This window comes from Patagioenas fasciata, chromosome 3 (assembly GCF_037038585.1).
Source record: "Patagioenas fasciata isolate bPatFas1 chromosome 3, bPatFas1.hap1, whole genome shotgun sequence".
Lineage (NCBI taxonomy): Eukaryota > Metazoa > Chordata > Aves > Columbiformes > Columbidae > Patagioenas > Patagioenas fasciata.
In genome coordinates, this window is record NC_092522.1 from 100,714,902 (window position 1) to 100,738,408 (window position 23,507).

At 40.4% G+C, this 23,507-nt stretch overlaps 1 protein-coding gene across 1 annotated transcript; it reads left to right on the forward strand.

Moving 5' to 3' along the window:
* The first annotated feature begins 5,794 nt into the window (after window positions 1-5,794).
* KLHL31 (kelch like family member 31) lies at window positions 5,795-12,753 on the forward strand. The gene is made up of 3 exons (XM_065833684.2): window positions 5,795-6,048; window positions 8,353-9,556; window positions 11,666-12,753. Exons 2-3 carry the CDS (start codon window positions 8,385-8,387, stop codon window positions 12,396-12,398), a joined length of 1,905 nt encoding a protein of 634 aa, XP_065689756.1. The 5' UTR covers window positions 5,795-6,048; window positions 8,353-8,384; the 3' UTR covers window positions 12,399-12,753.
* The last annotated feature ends 10,754 nt before the right edge of the window (window positions 12,754-23,507 follow it).

Genomic DNA, 23,507 nt, shown 5'->3' on the forward strand with positions numbered 1-23,507 from the left:
CACAGAATGTCAGGGATTAGAAGGGACCTCGAAAGACCATCCAGTCCAATACCCCTGCCGGAGCAGGAACAACCAGATAAGGTTACACAGGAAGGCATCCAGGCGGGTATTGAATGTCTCCAGAGAAGGAGACTCCACAATCCCCCTGGGCAGCCTGTTCCAGTGTTCTGCCACCCTCACTGTGAAGAAGTTTCTTCTCAAATTTAAATGGAACCTCCTGCGTTCCAATTTGAACCCATTACGCCTTGTGCTATCATTGATTGTCACCGAGAAGAGTCTGCCTCCATCCTCGTGACACTCACCCTTTATATATTTATAAACATTGATGAGGTCACCCCTCAGTCTCCTCCAGGCTAAAGAGACTCAGCTCCTTCAGCCTTTCCTCATAAGGGAGATGCTCCACTCCCTTAATCATCTTTGTTGCCCTGCGCTGGACTCTCTCCAACAGTTCCCTGTCCTTGAACTGAGGGGCCCAGAACTGGACACAGTATTCCAGATATGGTCTCCATGGCCAGGGCCAGATCTGTGCCCAGCCCATGCTGACAGCCTGGGCTCTGGTCTCCTGTCACCGAGGCAAGCGCAGCCATGAGGGCCTGACCCAAAGCGGCTCTTCAGTGCTGGCCTGTTTGCTGATAGCCACAGTTGACCTGGTCATTTGCTACCAAACTATCAGCAATGATAAGGACTACATGCTTTTTCTTACTTCTACCTCTTTCGACTTTATTTAAATACACAGTGCGCAAAGTAGGTCCATCAGTACAGGTGTGTGGAGAAGCCCTGAAAGGTCCCTGCCCCTGGGGTGCACAGGGAAGTAGATGGGACATTGCTGTCATCAGAGTCATTCGCAATTGCTCATGTGAACTGGTTGGGTTCCTTGTAGGTAATTCTAAGGTCCATTGCATTTCTGTTGCCTCTGTGTGGCTGTAAGGCTGCTTATGGACCATTAAGTACAACAGCACACATAGGGGTAGTGAGGCCAAGGCCATGAAGATGTGATTGGTGCCCACAGGCACTTTTCCTGCAGCCCTAGCCGGCAGGTGAGGGCAGCTCTCTGGTTGAAGCTGTCTTCCTTTCTGTCCTGCCTTATTTACAGCCTGATGGCTAATGCTTTCTTCTTTTTTTTTTTTTTTTTTTGTGAGAGAAAGCACTTTTGGGCCCCGCAACTTTCAGCATGGCTCCTTTATGGTGTACTTAAGGTCACAAAAAATATAGCGTAGGGAATGAGTCTTTGGTGCTGTGCAAACTGCATAGATGAAACAGGATCTCTGCCATGGAACTTGCTGAGGCTGAGCACTTGCTTGAAAGACTCCAAGCTGAGTGAGTCCCTCATTAAAAAAAAAAAAAACAAACTTGCAGTATTTCCTTGGAAGTTGATGTAGATATAATTTAAAAAGATATATAGAACAACTTTCACTCTTTAAAGCGGTGTTTGGTGGAAGTGTTAAAAAGAGTGTATCCAGTTTGAGCTACAGGAGGATTTTAAGTAGGCCGAAGTCTGGTATTTGCACGTTAGTGTTACTACTCTTGCAAAATAGATCTTATTACAGCTTGGCACAGCATATAGCAAATTTATCAGTAGAGAAACCAAAATAACTTGTAGAGCAATACAGTAGGCAGAGCACTCAGGTTGGATATGGAAAAAAAACAATCTAGGTGCCTGTTGCAGACTGGCTCTCCAGCAACTAGTTACTTTTATTTTTCTAGCCCTAGTGATATGGAATTACTTACACAAAGTGGAATTTATGCAGAAGAAATCTTGGAAGAGATTCAGCCCACACCAACATTATGGTTAAAGTCATCTTTGAGTAGGGAAGTTGAGGCTTAGATTGTTATACAGATTATGTCATTGAACCTGGGTTTTCCATATGTTGTTTGAAAGCCTTAATTATCAAGTTACTGGGTTTTCTGAAATGAGGATGAGGAAAATCTTGCTGCAATTCTGCCCAATTATTCTGAAAGATCACAATTTCTTGCCAGTGAAGAAGAAGAAAACATTTTAAATACCAAAAAACTTTCCTAGAACGAGAAAAATGTTTCCAGCTCAGATCTAACTAAAGCATTTCTCACGTAGCCTGTCATAACTTCGGCAGAGGAAAGAATTCCAAGTTTACCTGGTCCTTCAATACTGCTGACCAGAGAAGGGCAATGAAGCTGGGTCTGGAGCACAAGTCTTGTTGAGGCGCAGCTGAGGGAACTGGGGCTGTTTAGCCTGGAGAAAAGGAGGCTGAGGGGAGACCTTATCACTGTCTGCAACTACCTGAAAGGAGGCTGCAGCATGGAGGGTGTTGGTCTCTTCTCTCAAGTAGCAGGCAACAGGACAAGAAAAAATGGCCTCAAGTTGCATGAGGGAAAGTTCATATTGGATATTAGGAAAAATTTCTTCACAGAAAGGGTTGACAGGCATTGGAACAGGCTGCCTGGGGAAGTGGTTGAGTCACCATCCCTGGAGGTGTTTAAAAGGTGCATGGATGAGGTTCTTAGGGACATGGGTTAGTGCCAGTGTTAGGTTAACCATTCAACTTGATGACCTTGAGTATCTCTTCCAACCAAAATGATTCTATGACTCTGATTTTATGCTTTTATGATGTCATCCCCAGGGTGCTCTCCATACCTGACTGCCAGTGCTATGTGAGTTCCAGAGGAAAGGGTGAAACCAGAAAGAGCTAATGAAAGGAGCTAGGTGAAAGTTACAGGGGTTGGATCAATGTGGGTAGCTTGGCTGGGCAAAACTAGGAAGTGAACTGGGAGTGAGTGCTGGAGTACTGGGGGAGGTCTGCATCATGGAGCAGGTCTGAGTGGCCCAGCTGGGGTTGGGTGTCTTGCTGAACATAGTTTCTCAAAATCACCTTCTGTGAAATCAAGGCCTGTATATTTTATCCTAAATCCCAAGAGTTTATATATTTACTTATTAACTTAAAAAGAAAGCATGTTTCTCTTCCATTGTATTGAAAAGACTGCAGTTCCCACTGATACTCACTGTGCTTTCACAGCATCTCCAGCCTGCATAAGGAGCTTCAGCCTTCCTAAAGGCATTATCGATGTGATTACTCAATACATTCAGATTAATGCATTGAAAAATATTTTTCATGACTTTATTACAGTAAACTAAATATGGGCTTTGGGGGTGCATAGTATTTGGCCGAGGTTACCCAAAAAGTTCAGAGCAAACAAAGCAGTCACGATCTAAAGCTGAGCCTGAATTTTATCTACATCTTTAGTTGACCAAGATGGATCTCCATGTGGCCATGCCTGTGACGCTTGCATTCCACCAAAAAATCAAAGTATGCTGACTTCCAAGAAAAGACTTTGCGTTTTCCAGAAAGAATGCAAGAATGGTTGTGCATGGACTAGAAGAGATGGTTATAATTGCTTTAAGGCCTATCTTTGCCGATGGCAGAACTTTCCCTATTGCAGATTCTGGATCATGCACATGGAGGAAGTAATAATGATAGTTATTCTTGTTCATTGGCCTAAGAACAAATCTCTTGAAATGTTTACACTTTTTTCCCCAAAAAATATTAAGATATTACTACATGACCTGCTGCTGCTGCATGGATTGATAGTATTGTCTTTAGTTACTTATGCAGTCTAGCTGATTATGGAGCAAATTAAATAGCTTCACCCCAAGATTCACTCATACCTAAAAAGATACACCTTGACAGGCTTAAGACATTGCCAAAAATGTTCTACCCCCTCTTTTTAGCTGAAAAAATAATTCATAACTTGATTGAAAGGACTTAATTCAATTTAAAAATATTTTATAGTCATTCATTTCTATGCTAGTGTAAAGGGAATAATCAGAAAGACACCAGGTAATTTTCAAGAGATAAAAGAAATAATATTAAAAATATCTGAAAGGTAAAAAACCTATTAAATCAAGGTTTGATTTTTAAAAGTATATAATGATTTGCAGCTAATCCCGGTACTGCTTATTTCTTAAAAGACTTCGTTGTGTGCACATTAATGGAAAATGCAAATGACCAGTTCCAAGACCAGCTTGCATACCCCATAATAGCCAAGTAAGCTATCAATTGTCCTCTGATCTTGAAGACCAAGTAACTAAGGTTTCTTGTTTTCTGCCTTAATGTACACCTGAAGTTTCAGAACTAAGGTAGATGTTTGAGTACATCAGCATTAACACATTGAGATGTTGAGGCATGTCCATAGGATGGTTATCTCTGTAGCGCACAGCTCAAAGCATGTTCAGTGTTTTCCAGAAAGTAAAAATTAGGTTTGTATTTTCAGTGGGGATATTTCCCCATTGTTGTTTGCGTGTCTTTTTCAATACTGAATCATATAAGGATGCTGGAAGCACATTTGTAGAGACTGAATACGACTTAAATTTATTTTACAGTGTGCTAGTAGATTTTAAAGATATGGTATGAAAATTAGAATAATTTTTCTTTTCTATAGATCATGAGAGTGTAGTCATTCTGGAAAAGAAGTATCCCCGTTATTTAAAATACATATATATATATATATATATATTTTTTTTTTTTTTTTTCTGTAGGACCTCTTAAAATTATAAAAATTGATAAAAGTCTGAGCATGAGCTGTTAGAAAAAGGACCACTGAGTAACTCAGGTTCTCTAGTATGTATATGTTCAGGAGTCTTCTTTTATAAATATGCCTGTTCTATCTACAAAAATTGATTTTTACAAATTCTTAAAACTCATGAAGCACAGCAGAGAATGTATTCTTTGTATAAAAATCATTATAACTCATGCTGTTAAGGCAGAGCTTCAAAAAATTGAGGATAATTGTCTGTGGAAGAATTTCATAATTAGACTGAACTGGTAAATTGAAATATATTGAGATGTGTTAATGATACATGTCATCCTACTTATTAAATTGATGTTACACTGACTTGTATATTTGAGGCATAGGAATATTCCTGCCAGATTAAGCATTACACAAAGTACAACCAAGATAAAATCTTCCCTTTCTCTGATTTCCACTTCCCCTGATATCTTTCCCTTCCCATGCAATCACTAACATCTCTTTTATCTCTTCCATGGGGTGAAATTCTTCTGGAATGTGAAGATTTGGTTTTACATTCTTCCTGAGGTTGACTGCCAAGAGATGGAGGTAAACTATTCCAGTTTATGGTAGAACCCACATGTCAGGATGCCTTCCTGAGAGACAGGAGATCAAAATTCACATCTCTCTGCAAATGTATCAGGGGATGTGAGCCGGTGTCCTTGAAAGCCGAGGCAAGTCTTTACGGAAGCAGTGACCTAACTCCAAGAAATAGGACGTGGCTGTGAATCCCCATCAGCTGGTCTCATTCCCTCTGCCCAGACTTAAGCACCAAAAAGTGGAACTGAAGTGCCAGCTTTTCCATGGCATTTCCTGCTGGTTATTTTAGATCACAGAATAATATAATCACAGAATGGTCCAACCCTCTTCCATGTGACACCTTCCACTACATCAGGTTGCTCAAAGACCCATCCCACCTGACCTTGAACACTTCCAGAGATGGGGCATTCGCAGCTTCTCTGGGCAACCTGTTGCAGTGTCTCAGCACTTCATCATTAAACATTTCTTCCATATGCCCAGTCTAAACTTGTCACCTTCTGTGAGCATACTCGCTTTTGACCAGACACCAAACTTTGACCTGGAGAACCCAATGGTTCACCCTACACTTAAGTGGGACAATTATTACCTATTGTAGATCTACCATCTTCACTTGATCCCCTTTTCCTCCCTTGCACCTGCTCATTGGCAGGGTCTAGGCTTGTGCCCGGTCTCGGGGGCCAGGCAGCCCGGGGGAGCTGAGCTGCCGGTGCTGGGCAGAGGCAGGAGCGAGGCACGGAGAGGAGGGGTCATTTTAAAGAGCACGCTAGCACAGGCTCCCATCTCTCGCTCGCTGTGACAGCAAAGTGTCACACTGGGAACCACAAACTGGGACTTACAAAGTAGCCTCTGCTCTTTCTCTTCTCCTTTTTTTACCACATTTTCTCTCCTTTTGCTTTCTCATTTCCAAAGAAGAGGCATTTTTGCTGACAGCTTCTTGAACAGCTCTGGGACAGCACTTTTCTGAGGAGGGTAAGGGGTTTTTAACTCCTCAGTTTTAGTGGTTAGAAGTAACATTTTAAAGGAGGGGGGAAGGTTGGTTGTTTGAATGCATGGGTTTGGGACCCCAAGTGTCCTTCTGCATGAATTGTTTTTAACCTGAAATAAATTAGGTGAAAGCAAATGGCTACAGAAAACCAAATTATCCAGGGTTTTCAAAATTTAGTAACTGGGATTTATTATAGGATAGTTTTATTTGTTTCACTGGTTTTGCATGTCATGTCACTCATATGCTTATGTGCTAAACTAGCTGGTGATGCTTCTGCTGATGGAAAAAAGTTTTTCAGGAAAAAAAGCTTTGGAGAGTGGACATTTTTGAACAGAGAGCGTAAAATGTCACGTATTTAAATAAGGTCTGCAATGACACAGTGAGGCAAGAAACAGTAAGTGCTGCAAGTATTAAAATTTTTAAGTTATGGGTCCCTAAAAATATTTAGAACTACAAATATAACTACCAAAAGAATATGCCCTTGCCAGCTATAAAGTTGTGGCTATTAATATGCAAAGCTATAACTATGCAGATAACACACAAAGACATCCAAAAGTCTTGTTTTGCTTTTATTCCATGCCAACAAATATGCACGACACTTAAAATATCATATCTTTTTTTCAACAAAAGTTATGTTAGACAACCAAATATACTAAAACACCAGCTATACCTTCGATTGAACCTGTCTTAAAATGGCAAGTGGCTGGGAGGTTGCTATTCTGGGAGGTGACTCTGATAGGTCTCAACAGATGCAGCTCCTGGAATGCAGCCGGAGCGGGGGGAGCTGGGTGGCAGCTGACCCCACGCTGGCACACCGACATTTCGGGGATCGCAGCTCACGTCAGCACGGGCTGACACTTTGGGCACACATGGCCTTCTCCCTCGCCTGCTCTGCACACAGTCAGCACCCCACAGCAGCAGCAAGAAAAGTCCTGGTGCTCACAGGCAGCAACCATTCCTTTCTATAATTAAATTACCATTCTCTTATGTGCTGTGTGCTTAAGGAAAAATTGATGTGCTGAGATTTCAGATTGAAATATTACTGGAGATTTTTTATCAAGTTGATCTAAAATAATCCAGACATTTGTTTTATCATTAAGTAGTATTTCTTCAGGTTCTGGTTTTTATAAGTGCAAGGATCATAAGAAAATTCGCTGGTATAAATTGTTTAAAAATCAATGGGTATACTGGAGATAAATGCTAATTTTGAATCTATTTGCTAATCTCAGCAATTCTGGTTTAACTGTGTTATTGAAGATCAGTGCTTTCCTTTAAGTATATTTGCATATACACATATTTGTTTGAAATAGCTCCTTTGAAAATTACCTAGGGGGCATCTCACATTGCGTTTGAAAAAATCTTGCCTCTTCAATTCAGTGAAAGATGCAACTTGCCTAGAGTTGACATGTCTAATTCAAATATCTGTTCTAACATAAATCTGTGGGAGTAATTATTAACCTTCACACATAAAGAACCTGTTTAAAACAGCACTTCCTGCTGCAGTTTGCAGGACTCTTTTATTCAAATAAAAGTTAGACCTCTTCTCCTTGAATCGCCTCAAAGTCCTAAAAGTAAGATTGTTAATTGAAATTACTGATATTGAAAAGCAAGCAAATTGTGCTATGAATAGAGGGTATTTGTGAGTCTGACCAGGGAAACAGAATATCATCAGACTAGAAAGTCAAAAGCTACAAAAACCTAGAAGCAATTTGGAGATCTTAAACCTAAAATCAACATGACATCATACTAAAAATCACTTTGTCTCTATGTCTTATCTTGCTTTTTTTCTTTAATAATTTCTCCTGCTCATAATATTTCCTGCTGAAATTCTGAACTCACCTGTAAGTCTGTACTAGCCCCAGAATAAGGATGAACAGTGTTGGAGGCCCATATCTTTCCTATGCTTCAGACAAATTAATTCAGATCTAGAGCCTGGCTAATGTGAATATATATTTACAAAATTTTACACTCTGGCAAACTCATCTAGAGAATTTAACTCTTTAAATGTGGTGATAACAAGTGAATGTTACTTTTAAGACCTTGTTATTTTTAAAAACTTAGTTACTTATAGATGTGATCTTCACAAGTTGAGTATCCATTGTTATGAATAAGCAGCCACATTACAATGTAGGGCAGTATCATTGTTCTTAGGAAGAGAGATTATGCTGTGCATTTTGTTTTTGTGGCATTTCTATGTATTAACAAAGGTTAGATTTGTTGCATAATCACATAGCTATTAAATTTCATAACTGCAGTGTAGCTCTAAACATTTTTGATTTTATTTTTAGCAAGCTCTTGGCTGTAATATTTCATTGCAGTCATGGCCCCTAAGAAGAAGAATGTGAAGAAGAACAAAGCAGATATCAACGAAATGACTATAATTGTGGAAGACAGCCCCTTCGGTAAACTAAATGGCTTGAATGGACTCTTAGATGGAGGAAATGGTTTCAGCTGCATTTCATCTGAAGTTTCTGACCCATTATATAGTCCAAATCTCTTGGAAGGTCTAAGCAGAATGAGACAAGAAAATTTTCTTTGTGACTTGACTATCAGTACCAAAACCAAGTCCTTCCACGTTCATAAGGTGGTGATGGCTTCAAGCAGTGAGTACTTTCACAACATCTTGAAGAAAGATCCAGCCACTCAAAGAGTAGACCTCAATGATATATCCCCATTGGGTCTAGCTACTGTTATCACCTATGCTTACACTGGGAAACTTACTCTTTCACTTTATACGATTGGTAGCATTATTTCCACAGCAACTTATCTACAGATTCACACCCTTGTAAAGATGTGCTCTGATTTCCTAATCCAAGAAATCAATGTTGAGAATTGTATGTATGTTGCCAATATTGCAGAAACATATGGACTAAAAACAACCAAGGAAGCAGCACACAAATTTATTAGAGACAACTTCATTGAATTTTCAGAAACTGATCAGTTCTTAAAACTTACTTTTGATCAGATTAATGAACTTCTTGCAGATGATGACTTGCAGTTGCCTTCTGAAATTGTTGCATTCCAGATTGCAATAAAATGGCTGGAATTTGACCAAAAAAGAGTTAAATTTGCTGCTGACCTCTTAGGTAACATCCGTTTTGGTACCATCTCAGCCCAAGACCTTGTCAATTATGTTCAAACTGTGCCAAGAATGATGCAAGACGCGGACTGCCACAAGCTGTTAGTGGATGCCATGAACTACCATTTGCTTCCCTACCACCAGAATACACTGCAGTCCAGAAGAACAAGGATCCGTGGAGGTTTCAGAGTCTTAGTTACTGTTGGGGGACGCCCTGCTCTAACAGAAAAGTCTCTTAGCAGGGACATCTTATACAGAGATCCTGAAAACGGATGGAAGAAGCTGAGTGAAATGCCTGCTAAAAGTTTTAATCAGTGTGTGACGGTGATGGATGGATTTCTTTATGTGGCTGGTGGGGAAGACCAGAATGATGCCAGGAACCAAGCCAAGCATGCAGTCAGCAATTTCTGCAGGTAATTGGGTATTTCCTTAAAGGGGATGGAGAGACTGGCTCCACACAATGCAGATAGATAGACCAAGCTGGTTTGTGATGTGCAGCGTGAACTGCTCAGTTAAATAGAAAAGGGACAGGGCTGGGGAGGCATGGATGCTCGTCTGTATTGAAGTTTGAATGAACAGAAATATGCAATTGAAGTTATGCAAAAACTTCATTGTGGTTACACATGGTGAAGTGAAGAAGACAGGGAAAACTTACTCCAAGTGAGGAAATATATAGGAACGTCAACAGGAAGTTCTGGGATCTTCTAAAGTATCATTAAAATGCACTGAATCAGACAAGGTGGTTCCTTAAATTTCAAGAGCTTCTGATGCCTCACAGAAAGTTCTGAAAAACACCTTTTAAATATTATAATCTTGACTTTCTGTGCACCATCCACCATATTTTCAACAGCTTTTATACTGCATTTCATATCCTTTACCTTTCTTATTTATGGATATTTTAGAAAAAATATCACTGTCTCTTGAAGGCTATATTTCTTGTCTACAGTGTACTCCAAATAATACCTCACTTCTGAAATATTAAAATTCCTATCTATAGTCATCCAAGGACTCCACTGGTGACAGCAGGATCAGAAGAGTGCATAGTCCAACATGCAATAGTGGTACTAGGTTTTTCAACCTAAAAGCTGACAATGTTGGAGGTGAGACAACTGAGCTTTTTATCTATGAACAGACTATGGACAATCAATGGCAATAGACAGCCACAGTCCTACCAATGCTTCCTTTTCTGCTCCCAGAAGGAACATTCAGATAACTTCTGAAGACATCAACCAACCCACAAAGTTAATGAAAAAAGAATCATAGAAGCATTTAGGTTGTAAAAGACCTTTAAGATCATTGAGTTCAACCACAAATCTAACAGTGCCAAGTCCACCGCTAAACCATGTCCCTATGCACCACATCTACACATCTTTTAAATGCATCCAGGGATGGTGACTCCACCACTTCCCTGGGCAGCCTGTTCCAATACCTGACAACCCTTTCTGTGAAGAATTTTTTCCTAATATCCCATCCAAACCTCTCCTGGCACCTCTAGTCAATCTCTTGCCCATTGGTCCAGCTGGTCTAGATCCCTCTGTTGAGCATTTCTCTAGATCATTTTTATTGTGTAATCTACTTAGTCAAAAAAATGTATCATGTAAAGGAGATTATGCTGTTGGGGTAAGCTCTGCCTTACATTGTCAGAAGGAGCTGTGTGCTGGATGCAAATGTGGGTTGTGGGGAGGAGGTGGGGGAATCCTCATGGTCCACAGCTGAATGGCTTCTGGTCTCTGTTCTGCCGTTAACCGCAGGCATGTCAATTCACATCAGTATGTCTGTGGACTTGCTTTCAGAGCTGCAGATGACAATGTTAATGACAGCTAACAATTAGTATTTAGTTTCACATAGTCTTCTTCTCGCGTGATTCTCTGGTCCCCTCAGAATGCAACAGGAGAAATGGATGGGCCTGCTAATGTACCTCACTCAACTCTTTCGAGTGTCTTAATTTGCTATTTCCTATTTCAAAATTGCTCATTTAAATGTCAAGGACAGATAATGTAATTTCAGAGAAGAATGGTGTTAGAAAACAAAGATGTTCTTTACACATAATTCTTACTCCATTTCAGTGGCAGGGAAAGAATACATACTGTTAGAAAGTACTAAAAAGATGCAAGTATAAATCACCACTGAACATTTTTTAAAACGCTTTGAGTAAATTTTGACATCTGTGATGTAGGTGTAAATTGCAAAAAAACTTCAAAAATTTCTATTGTATGTCGAAAGGATCTCTTTCCAATATTCTAATGAGATTATTCTACAAAATCAAATTACAGAAGAGTCAGGTTTACTTCACTAAGATAATACCAGTTTTTAATGATACTAACACATTTTTCTCAAATCATAAACTAAATTTATTTGGAAATTTAATCAAGAATACCAGTTTCATTCCACAGACTTCTAATGGGCTAAATAACTAATTAAAACTTTAACAACTCTGCAGCTGCAGCAGGAGTGGGACAGAGACAGGACTGTAGAATGTAGCAGAGCAGTGAGACAGTAACCCTCTCTTTTAATTCTTTCAGATACGATCCTCGTTTCAACACCTGGATTCACCTGGCAAATATGAGTCAGCGGCGCACCCACTTCAGCCTGAATGTGTTCAGTGGGCTCCTTTATGCAGTGGGTGGTCGCAACTCGGAGGGGAGCCTCTCCTCAGTGGAATGCTATGTGCCTGCAACGAACCAGTGGCAGATGAAGGCGTCCATGGAGGTGCCCAGGTGCTGCCACGCCAGCGCAGTGGTGGATGGTCAGATCCTAGTCACGGGAGGTTACATTAACAACGCTTACTCTCGCTCAGTGTGCATGTATGACCCCAGCAAAGATAGCTGGCAGGATAAGGCCAGCCTCAGCACCCCAAGGGGCTGGCACTGTGCAGTGTCCCTTCTGGAAAGGGTCTATGTCATGGGGGGGTCTCAGCTGGGGGGAAGAGCCGAAAGGGTCGACGTTCTCCCTGTGGAGTGTTACAGCCCTTACACGGGGCAATGGAGTTATGTGGCACCACTTCAGACAGGAGTTAGTACAGCTGGTGCCTCCACCCTTAATGGGAAAATTTACTTAGTGGGTGGCTGGAATGAAATAGAGAAAAAGTATAAGAAGTGCATTCAGTGCTATAACCCGGATCTCAATGAATGGACGGAGGAGGACGAGCTGCCTGAGGCCACTGTGGGCGTATCCTGCTGTACGATATCCATGCCCAACACCAAGACAAGGGAGTCCAGGGCCAGCTCAGTCTCTTCTGTCCCAGTCAGTATTTAGGTACAGGTCTAACCAGCAATAAGTAAAAAATGTTTACCAGCACAGCAGTATAATTAGCCCTTTACATAGCATTTTTGTGCTTACATGGAAAAAAAATCATTGGCTTTGCAACAAGTGCTGTTTTTTCTAACGGTGCAAATTGGCCACTTTTCGTGATCTTAAGACAGGTGGTGGGAAAGAGCATATTAGGGATAAGTTGAATTTTCTTAGCAGGAAGAGTTAAACCATGACTGCAGATGGAATTTTTTTCCTGACTTTGCCACTGACTCACTCTGTTATAATTTAATGGAAAATAATTTCATTTCTTTGTGCCTTGACTTCCTTACCTGTAAAACAGAGTAAACTTGCTTCAGAAGATTGTTGTGAGGCTTTTTTAATATTGAGTTTTACATGCTTTCAGAACCCAAAATGAAAATCAGATCTTACTATTAGGAAATCTCAGCATGCATGAGAAATGGGCCATGTCATCATGTTCTTTTCTAAGCTTTTTCTATTTTGACAAACAGAATTAAAAAACTGCATATAGCATGTGCATACTTTCCTTTTGGGGTAGTGGTATTCACAAAAAATCTTTCTAAACATTTTCTCCTTCAGAAGTTAGAAGAGATTCCTATTTGCTGCCATGAAACTCTTTAATTTTCATATCTAATGCTCTGGCATGGGTTTTAAGATCTGAATCCACAAAATACTTTTACTCCTCTAGGCCTTATGGGCCAGTGGCAAGGGCTGCCTTGGGTGCCACCTCCTCCTCACACCAGGGTGACTCTCCTGTCACTCCAGGTGGAAGGCATGAAGGCCAGTCAGTATGTCTTCTCCTATTCCTGGTCTTCCCATCTGTGTAGGAATGTACATCCAGATTACCTTCTTGTTCAAGAAGGTCCTCACCAATGCAAGGAGCTAGGACTGCTGCAGCAGGGACAAAATCTGGAAGCTGAGCTCATGCCAAGAGGACCTAAGGTTGATGATGTATTATTCTGACAAATTCCCAGTCAAGTGAGGAACAAAGATGAAATAAAGACTGCTGAATCTGCCTTTAAGAGTAGGGTATATGTGAGGAAAATGGTGGATCATGGCAATAAATTGGATGAAATCCAAGAGACTTTCCGTAATAGTACCAAAGAGATACCTTAATACCTTTCCTAGCAGCTGTAGGCACAAAATCACCCAAACTAAACTTTGCCTGGGCATATCATTGTGTACCTCCTTTTGGAGTTTTTGTTACAGTCCTATTTATTTTCTGAGGAGATTTTATTCATGTTTTTCCAAAGGCTAGACTAATGCTTTGCTTGTTGAAGTCTGTGAAGTATTCCCAGTGAGTACAGTGAAGTCTTCGCTCAACTCAGATTGCCATTCAGGAACTTTTCTTCCTAATTTCAGCATGCAGTGCGGGAATTAAGCATGAAACCTAATACTATTCCCTTAGCCAAATGAGTATGCAGCCTATAATATCCCCATAGAATTTGATACCAAATGCCAGCACAAAATGTCAATATCCATTTATTGGGGAAAGAAAGGAGCAATACAAGGAGCAAAAATTATTTAATAGAACCAAAAGGGTAGAAGTTCACTCATTTTAACCAATTCATAGAGGTTTCATATGCAATGTCCTCAGATTATCATTGACATCTCCGGGCTCCAGTGCCAAGGAGAAGCTATGTATGCTCCTAGCATACAAGACAGGCAAATTTTTATCTCATTTGCAAAAGGAGAACACTATAAAATTATCAGTAAGTGCAGATATTGTTGAGGCAAGCACTTTCAGGACTCATGCTCTGCTCTTTGTAGCTTTGTTGCAGCTACATGTTGAGCAGCAGCATGAGCACGACACAGTATTAGATATGAAGTAATTCACTCTGTCAGTTGGGATTAAACTCCATGGTACTCGGTCCTCTTTTCCAGTTCTAGCTTAGGGTTTGTGTCTGCATACTGACAATACCATTTTAAATACCAAATTCTGGTTTTGAGTGCTGCATGTTATTAGAATCTACTGCATTGGATTGACTTTTGGTCAGAGTAGTGCTGTCATACAGTTTTGATTAATTTAGTTATCCTGTTTAATTCAAATGAGTAATAATTCAAATCCACAGTCACAGAATAAAACATGGAATTGTGTAACAGAATAAGATTGCTTTGTTTTAAATACAAAAATGCTTTTCTTGCCCATTCCAGTCACCAAAAGTTTCTTGTGGATGAGAGCAAATTTTCTCTTTTGCCAAAGTCACTACCACGTGTTCCCTAAAAAAGTATTTAGGAAGCTATTCGAAAAGTCCACCTGCTCCAATATTTGTTTTTGTAAAATTTTAATACTGTTAGATGGAGTTGTTTACGCACCCAGTCCAATGAAGACATACATATACATATACATATGCAGTTATAGCTGTATACATACTCCAGTCTTTTAGTATTTCTAAGGTAAACATAAGATGGTATTTAGGAATGGAAGAAACAATCATTTTGGCCTCAGAGAGACATTGGATGAAATTGTGTCGTATGCAAGTGTCTCTTTTTCCCTTTAGGAACTGAGTTCCAAAATGCTATGAGTAGTCAGATGTTGCTGTACCCTCTTTCGTGAGCCAACACTTTCTATACATCAACAACCACCTTCTGGTTTTGAGTGGAAAGGTACTTGTGAGTGATGGGCTAAGTGCAATGGAACTGCTCTCTCACTACTTACAGAGTTAAAAACTTTGGGGGCCAAATTCTTTTCATCTTTCTTACAAAAAAGTTCCATTGGCTTCATTGGGACTACTGAATACGATGTACAAGATTTCAAACTCTTGGCCAAATTCTGGCAGAGCAGTAGGTATAGATGCCTTCCAGAACTCTCACACCCAGAAGCACAGCTGCTCCTCAGCCTCCACTGCCCTTGGCCACAACGTGTCCATCCAGATGTGTCCTAGGACAGGAGCCAAGTACCACTGGCCATGTGTTCCTTCCATAGCACAAATTAGGTATGTACTTCAGGCCAAAAGTCTTAGGTGGATTAACAAATGGTGTGGTTATCAGTGTAGCACTTCAGGGTGGCTTCATATTATTTTTCTCTAAGCATCTGTTTAGGCTTCAGCTGCCCATTGAGCCAGGATTTGGCCCTTCATATGTGACAATATCAGTCGTTTGATCATACCAAGGTACTGAGCTATTTGTGACCTTTTTATGTACAATCTTGTTTTGTTAGAACTGTGAGAAATAGCTTGTATGTTGTGTTTTATGGGGTGGTGTTCTTTCATTGTCCAGTACTGTATTTTCAATCTCCAGATGTTTAATAACAACACCTCAGTTGAACTTGGAATATTGTTAATCCTAAAAAGAAATTTTTAAAATGCAGTTTAGGAAGTACTGTATATGGTAATATTAAGTAGAGCAGAGGCCTTTCAACTGTATGAGATGCAAATTGTTAAAATGGTACAGGCATCTTCTTTAATATTATACTAATAGTAACAAAAAGACCCAAAACCAAACAAAAAAGCTGTTCTCTTCAAAATCCTTTTTGTCCTTGCATTGTATAGTCAACATCTGTTCCTCCAAGGAATTCAAATCTGAAAATAAGCTCTCTTCAATTTGTGAGTGAAGCAGAATGATAACATTTTGTTTTCTCGTTTATTCATGCTTGTGTAGGTGCATGGGAGAGTGTGTTACAAGGCTGTGAGGGAGGAACTTACTGTTGGAAAGTTATGCTGAGAGGAAGATCTTGTGGTTAGTTCTTAATGAAGATGAGATCATGATAATTTAATCTCTTCCTGAAGTTAACCTGCAAGATCATCAAGGGTTCAGTAAGCTTAAGTGCCGACTTCTAGATGGTCAAAGAGAAAATGAGCATCAATCAAAGCTATGAGGTGTTGAAAAGTGTTATGGGTTGAGATTTTTAAATGACGGTTCTTGCAGGAAAAGGTACATGATGAATGAAATGACTGAATAAGACCATGCTTTATATTATCCTGAAACCTAGATTAGTTGATCAAACAGTTTTAACTCCTTCCAAACCCATGCTAAGTTTAGGAGGGGCTTTTCACTGGTAACAGCTGGGTGTGATAATTCCAGTTGCAAACCATACAGTCAAACAAACAGTTGTATGAGCAGGCATACCTGCTTGAATTCAGTGGGACTTCTCCTATATACAGTTATTCTCATGTGCTTATGTTTGGAAAATCAAAATACAAGAACTAAATCCATGGGTAGACAAGCATCAATGTCCAATGAAAGCCAACATGCAGGCATTCAACTACCCACTAACCTTGCAGGCACATGAAACTTTTTAGAGACTAGATTTCCCTATAAGGATTATTTCCTTTGGGATGGCTGCTCAATGAGATCCTCTGTATGCTTCAAGGGTTTTTGTGCAACACATAGGATGGGAGATGTAAGAGGCTCCAGACAGTGGAAAGGGGAAGGTAAAGCCCTTTAGCACAGTCAGTAGACTAAGATTTTGTTCCCATTTCTCAACAATGTTTGAGAAATACATGTTGGAAGGAAGAACATACTTCAATGCACACCTTTCCATAAGTAACATTTCTCTATGTTACACAACTGAGATGGCCCAGCCTTTCTTATGAAAAGCAAGACTCAATTTTAAATTGCCTGTAACTTGAATTCTCATTTGTATTGAGTTTTCAATCCACATTAGCCCAATTTAGCCAAGCTGGGAGAGCTTTTTCAAATTTTGAATCTACCTGCTTGGAGAAGGCAGTTGAAACCAATAGTCCTACTATAGTGTCCCGATGTTTTTGCAAAGAATCTTCTCATCCTTTTGTTAATGACCTACTTTGTATAAGTAACCAAAAACACTGTATTGCACAGATTTATAATTTGACTCCTCCATGCAAGAGGAAGGTCTCTTGTCCCTTTTATTTTCTGTTTTCTTGTCTGTAACGGAGTGACTCATGGGGCACCAAAGAAGATGCACAGATGTGAACAGTACATAAAAGCCCATCTGTGAATTAAGAATTAAGAAAAGGACACACTCTGGAATGTCTGATGGAAAAAAAGGGTGAAAAGTGAGTTGCTGGTGCTGGCACTGCCCAGAGATCTGTTCCTAGAAGTTCCCTAAAGAAAAAAAGGAAATACATGCACTTCTATATAGCTTGTGTGAGAAATTCAGTTAATACCAGATGAGTTTTGCCATGCAAAAGGCTAATATGAGTTCATTGTTGTCTCAATGAAAAATACATTTTCAATAAAAATATAGGCAATTAGTTAACTTATGAGGAATACGTAGTCGATTTCTGTTGGTAAGAATGGGAACATACATGTTTAGATACACTGGATGTTACACTGGCTGCTGCTTTAGCAGTTTTTCTGTCAATAATAAAAGTTCAAAATATAACTTATTTGTGTAAAGCATTGCCCTGGCTTATAAGTGTTAGATATATTGCTTATACAGATAGGTTTTCTAGTTATACAGTTTTAAGGATGGACTGTGATAACACAAGGGAACATATTTCAACAGAAAAAAAACCCGCAAGCATAATGTGAGAATGTTACTACTTAAAAATTAAAATTTGTAGTGCAGCAGTTGTTGTTAAGAGGAATAACAGCATGTGGGTATTTTTCATTGTATGTTTTAAGTAAAACTGTTGACACATGGCACAAACAAATTATTCTTATTGTAAAACCAGTTGGAAACTGTGAAACTCTCTGACAAACACCTGGTTGCAGTTGAAATGTGCTTTGTTTTCTGAGCCCCGTGCTGATCCTTGCTTTTGTATCAGCCAACTGGAATGTTTGCTACACCCAGACTGTCAAACCACTTTGACAATAAGCTACCGAGTATGACACTGGGGCCACTTTTATATTTTCCATATTATTACAAGGAGATCAACTTGCTTTTTAACAGTGGATCGCACAGTCATTTGTTGTAATCAAAATGCCTAACAAGAAATGATGATAGATCATATGTCTGATTGGCAATTGACCATGTTTTCATTTGGATTGTATGAGAAACAGTATTGGAAATAAAAATGTCTAAATTTCAAGGAAAAAAAATAGTCTGTATTCTGAAGAGCAATTGAGTTGTGCCACATATGGGAGAGTTTGAGGCATCAAAATACATTCCCTGTGTTTTGACATCAAGGGCTTGTTTCAAAGCGTGGTTTGGCATTCAGCAGACGTCATGACCTGAAGGGCTACCCAGCCCATGGCTGTGTAGAGATCGGATCGTGGGTTCCTGGGATTCCGTAATACACATGGACACAGAGGCTTTGTTCTCTGAACTTCTCTTTCACAGGCTACCACAAATACCACAGAAATCACTGCTAGCAAGTACACAGCTGCAAAAATCACAACTAGCAAATATATCTGTGGTTAATAAAGCTAATACAAAGATTAATAAAGTGAATATGAATTAATATATATCAAGCTGTCAGAAATTATTATCAGCAATGCAGTATCAATCAATAGTATGGTGTAAATCAATAATAGCATCAAGCAGTACAGTAGTACAGCCAAGTCGGTATGCGCTATTACAGATTGCAACAGCTTACTGTTAGTGAAGCAAACTTACCAACAACAATATAACAGTAGATATGCTTATGATAGATTACTTGTATGAATATATATAACATATATAATATTTACATGCAGCAAATTAGACAGATTTCAGAAGGAGCCAAACCATTCCAAAAGGGAGGGACAAATCAGTTCCAGGTGTGGGACACCTAATCATCCTTGATAACAGACAGGGTCTCCCTTCAAAGCAGATCCCTCTCAGGGGACTCCGAAGTCAGGGGGGTATCACCACTGAGAGTCCAGGAGCTCATAGAAAATTGGTGTGACATTCAACCAGGAAGTTCTCAGGGAGATGGGCTCCTTTTGGAATGAAGATTAAGTCCTTTTTATAACAGAGAGACATAAGAGGGTGTAGGGCATCCTACTTCAAGCAGCCAATAGATGGTGTTAGTTTCTATTTTTCACCTGTAACAGCCAATAGATTATGCTGTTTTAAGTTCTTTCAGACCAGTTTTATTTTTCCGGACTGTTACACGCCTTCTCAGTTGGTAAGCTGCCCTTACAGTCCCTTTTTTTGTGTTTATCAGTGGGACCTCAGGATGTCTTTGGTTTCCAGGCACCCTGGCTGCACTTGCCAACGACGTTTCTCATTCCCAGGCCCAGTCCCCAGGACGACAGTCCCAGGCAGGCAGGCCTTTCTCTTGCAGTATTTTTCAACAATTTCTTCCATTCGGTGATTTTCCCCTTCTAACCAGGCCGCCTTCGTAGCTGTTGGCAGCCAGGTGAGCCAGCTGGCCATGGACCAGGGCACCCGCACATCCCAAGCAGCACTTGGGCTCCTTCAGGCACCTGAAAAGCTGCTCCATGCCTATGGGTGGGTTCACCAAAGCACCAAGTCTGGAGATCAGGACTCAGTTGTCTGCATGTACCTTGTGCAGATGTCCCAGGCACTGCAGCTGCAGGGCATCTCAAATGGCATGGGTTGTCAATTTGTGGGCCACTGAGTCAAGCCTGGAGGATGGGATTTATTGACCCTTCTGGACATGGTAGTCCAGAAGTGCATGGCTATCCTGTCAGTCTGCTAATGTGTCCACGAGCCCTGGCTGCCTTGGGTACCTACGCTGTCTAACATGCACGGAGCCCACTGTCCAAGAAGTTCCGCTAAATGTAAAATCAGTGTGATTATAACTTACTGTAAATACCCTATATAACCAAATTATTATCCAAATGTGCATTGCTGTTCTCACCTCCCTGTCTCACATGCTGGTAGAAAGCTGCTTAAGTGCTAAGTATAAGCATAATTTCAATTGGAGGAGAAATACATTCAAAGTGATGATGTCTGAATCTGGTCCAGGACAGTAGGATCAGAAGTTGTTACTACCTGATGACTACTGTGTCCAGTATGAGAGAAATATGGAGCTACAGGAGGGAGGGAGTGAGATCAATGTGTTGTTGCTATGTCCTTGCCACAAAGCAGCTGAAAACCGTGCTATTGGCATAAGTCATTGCCTGAAGGTAAAGAGGGGAACAGGGAAAAAATGTGACATTTTCAACCAAATGTTCTACAGCAACTAGCCATGATCTCTTATTGAGAGCAGACTGTAAAATTATCATCCAGGGCTTATCTATAAAGGAAAAGATAGAAACTAACAGAGTATCACAACAGTCTGGAGTCTGTCTCTGAACTGGCAGGCCCATCGTTTTCTGGCTATAATCTTCAAAACAGTTCAGGTAGCTGGAATGGAAAGAATAATGTTAAGTAATATTAACGTAAAGAATCAAAAAGTAAAGAATAATGTATGTCATTGCCAGGAGCTAAAGTAGAGCAAATTAAAATTCAGGGACAATTTTGAGGAAACAAAAGGGATTATTTTGTTTCAAAATTCAGGGATGATTTTGAGGAGTCAAGCCATGAATTTGTGTGGTAAAACTGCTAAAAATGCAGAACTTACAATTAAGACTATGATATTAAAAAAAAAAAAAAAAAAAGTATTGACAAATGCATTATTTACCAGCGTTGCTGAAGTAAAAAACACAGATTAAAGTAAAAATTAGTTGGATCCTTTATTTCTTGTAATATTTGCCTTTTTACTTAAGAGTTTGAGTGTATTTTTTCTGTGTTGCAGATACAGTTCAGAGCTTATTATGTCATCATTTTCCTTCAAAAACAGTTAAACAATATGAGTGAAATATTCACTTAGGGAAAGCTGGTTTCTCCTTAATTTAACATAATTTAGCTATAGGTCTTGCACAGATTTATGGAGTCCATCATATCAAATTAAACCCAGTATGTAAATGCCTATAGATTGGTACATTTCTTCTTTTTGCGAAATGCTCATAAGGTAGATGTTACCCATGGCAATGTATTCTTTTTCTTTCATTTGAAGGACACCACATATTCCTCAGTAGAATCCCCACATAGCAACATGAAAATAGTTGTTAATATCAGTAAGGTCAGAATTCTGCTGAAGTTAATGAGAAACAACCAAATTGAACAGACTGCATTTATTTTGCCTTGTTTATGTATGGGATTATTCTGAGCCAAACAGTGAATTTGTTGCAGTTACTCATCTAAACAAGGAGAAAGATTCAGAATAAATGTCTTGCAGTCTGTAACTCGTGTTCCCGTCACTTAAACCAGCCACAGAACAAAACACAACTTCTCACTCTGTGTTCGGTGATGCCGTCTTTTAGCTACAGTGCAAACGGTTATACAGGGAACATTTCTGATTAAGCAGCGCTCTGAATAGCTACTCAGATAACCATGAATGCCGTGTTGCTTTTCTGAACGTAGCAAAGCTTGGCTTTATCAACCTGGGCTAAAGCAAGCCGGGCGCTTAAATTTTCTGCCTTTAGTCAAGAACACAGTGCTTTCCCAGTAAATTAAATTCGAATTTAAATTGAGTGCCCGATCCTCGCGCATTCCTAATGGAGCGCCAGTCCCGCAGAACCTTCTCCGAAGCGCTTCGCTCTGCTGAGCTGTTTGGGGAAGGAGCCGCTGGAGGGCACCAGAGGAGGGAGCCGGCGGCCCCGGGGCGGGCACCGGGAGCGGGGTGTGGTGAGAACAGCCAGGAAACGCTTATTTCAGCCTGAAGTGCTGGGGGCAGAGGGGAGGGGGGAGAAAGGGAGGAACAACACCAAGGGCAAGAGTCACATCTTGGAAAAAAAAGTGTCTTTCAACCGGGGCCTGCCCACTTTCCCTCATGTCATGTCCACCTACTGTCCACAAACGTTTAAGGACAGAAGATTGGAACAGGTTGCCCAGAAACGTGATAGATGCCCCATCCCTGGAAACATCCAAAGCCAGGCTGGATGGGGCTCTGAGCAACCCGATCTAGTTGAAGATGTCCGTGCTTTTTGCAGGGGGGGTGGACTAGATGACCTTCGACAGTCCCTTCCAACCCAAACTTTTCCATGATTCTGTGACTCTATGATTCAATGACTGTAACTCTGGAGGAGCCCAACAGGCTGGTGCAGTGATCTGAAAAATATAGGGTGTAATTCAAAGAGGATGAGCTGAAAAATTCCCATTTGTTAAAATCAAAATGCATAACAGTGCACGAGGTTTGACAAGATTTTAATCAGGAAGAGACTTTGTAGGTCCCGGATGAATTCCTGATCACCATGGGAGAGCATCATCCCTGCACTCGCAGTGAAAAGGACACTCAGCTTTGACTGGGGAGGATGTGTGTCTTTTATCATTTTGGCTCACACCAGTAACTTTGTTTGCATGTTCAGGATATGTGATCTCACCACCATCCTATTTGAAATCTTCTCCTTCCCAGCCTCTTTCGTCAAAGCTGTTCCAGTTTGAATAAATAATTTCATATTTACCACTATTGGAGGGGGAGGGTGAATAGATTTGTTTTCTGCCTCCCAACCAGTGCCCTAAATGCTGATATCTTGGCTCAGGATAAGTTTTGCAAGAACATTTTTTGCTTTCATCCCAGTGCAGCATGAACACATTTTTGAAATTATCCAATTTTAGCGGATGGGAAAAACAGTTATTTCCCATGTTGCTGGGAGAATGGTGCAGCCAACAGATTCCTGACCCAGCTGCTGCTCTGAAGCTCTTACACTGATCACTGCATACACTTGAGTTCAGCCAGTGAATTATAGCTTGCTATAATAAGAATGTTCTGCTTTCCATTAGATCACACTTGCTGGAACAATAGTAAATGCACTGAAGCAGCCAACATGACCGTCAGTGACATTTCAGGGTCTCTTTGCTGGTGTCAAACTTAAGTTCTGGCAAAAGGGCACCTTGGTCACATTGTCAGAAGTAATAGATCAGCTCTTCTGAAGGAGAAACAGATGTGTCAGGTCAGGTGAACAGCAAAGCACTGAGACTCCAAAGGAATCTTAGCAAAAGCTGAAAAAAAATGAAAGCGGAGATCATAAGTCATGTATTAAAACCCAGTGCAGAGCTCTCTTGTGGTGTTACATGAGTAATAAATAACACCACAAGTTGTTAGGGGCAGCTTGAATACTTCTTTATGAAGCCACCCTTTGAAACAGAAGATACGCCTGTCTCCTGGACTGGAATTGTTGCAGGGGATCACAGAAAAGAGACTGGCTCACCCAGCAGAAGCAGAGCAGGAAGATGTGTCAGTCTGGGCCACACTAGAAGAAATTGCACCCATTCATATGAGAAATAAGTGTACAAAG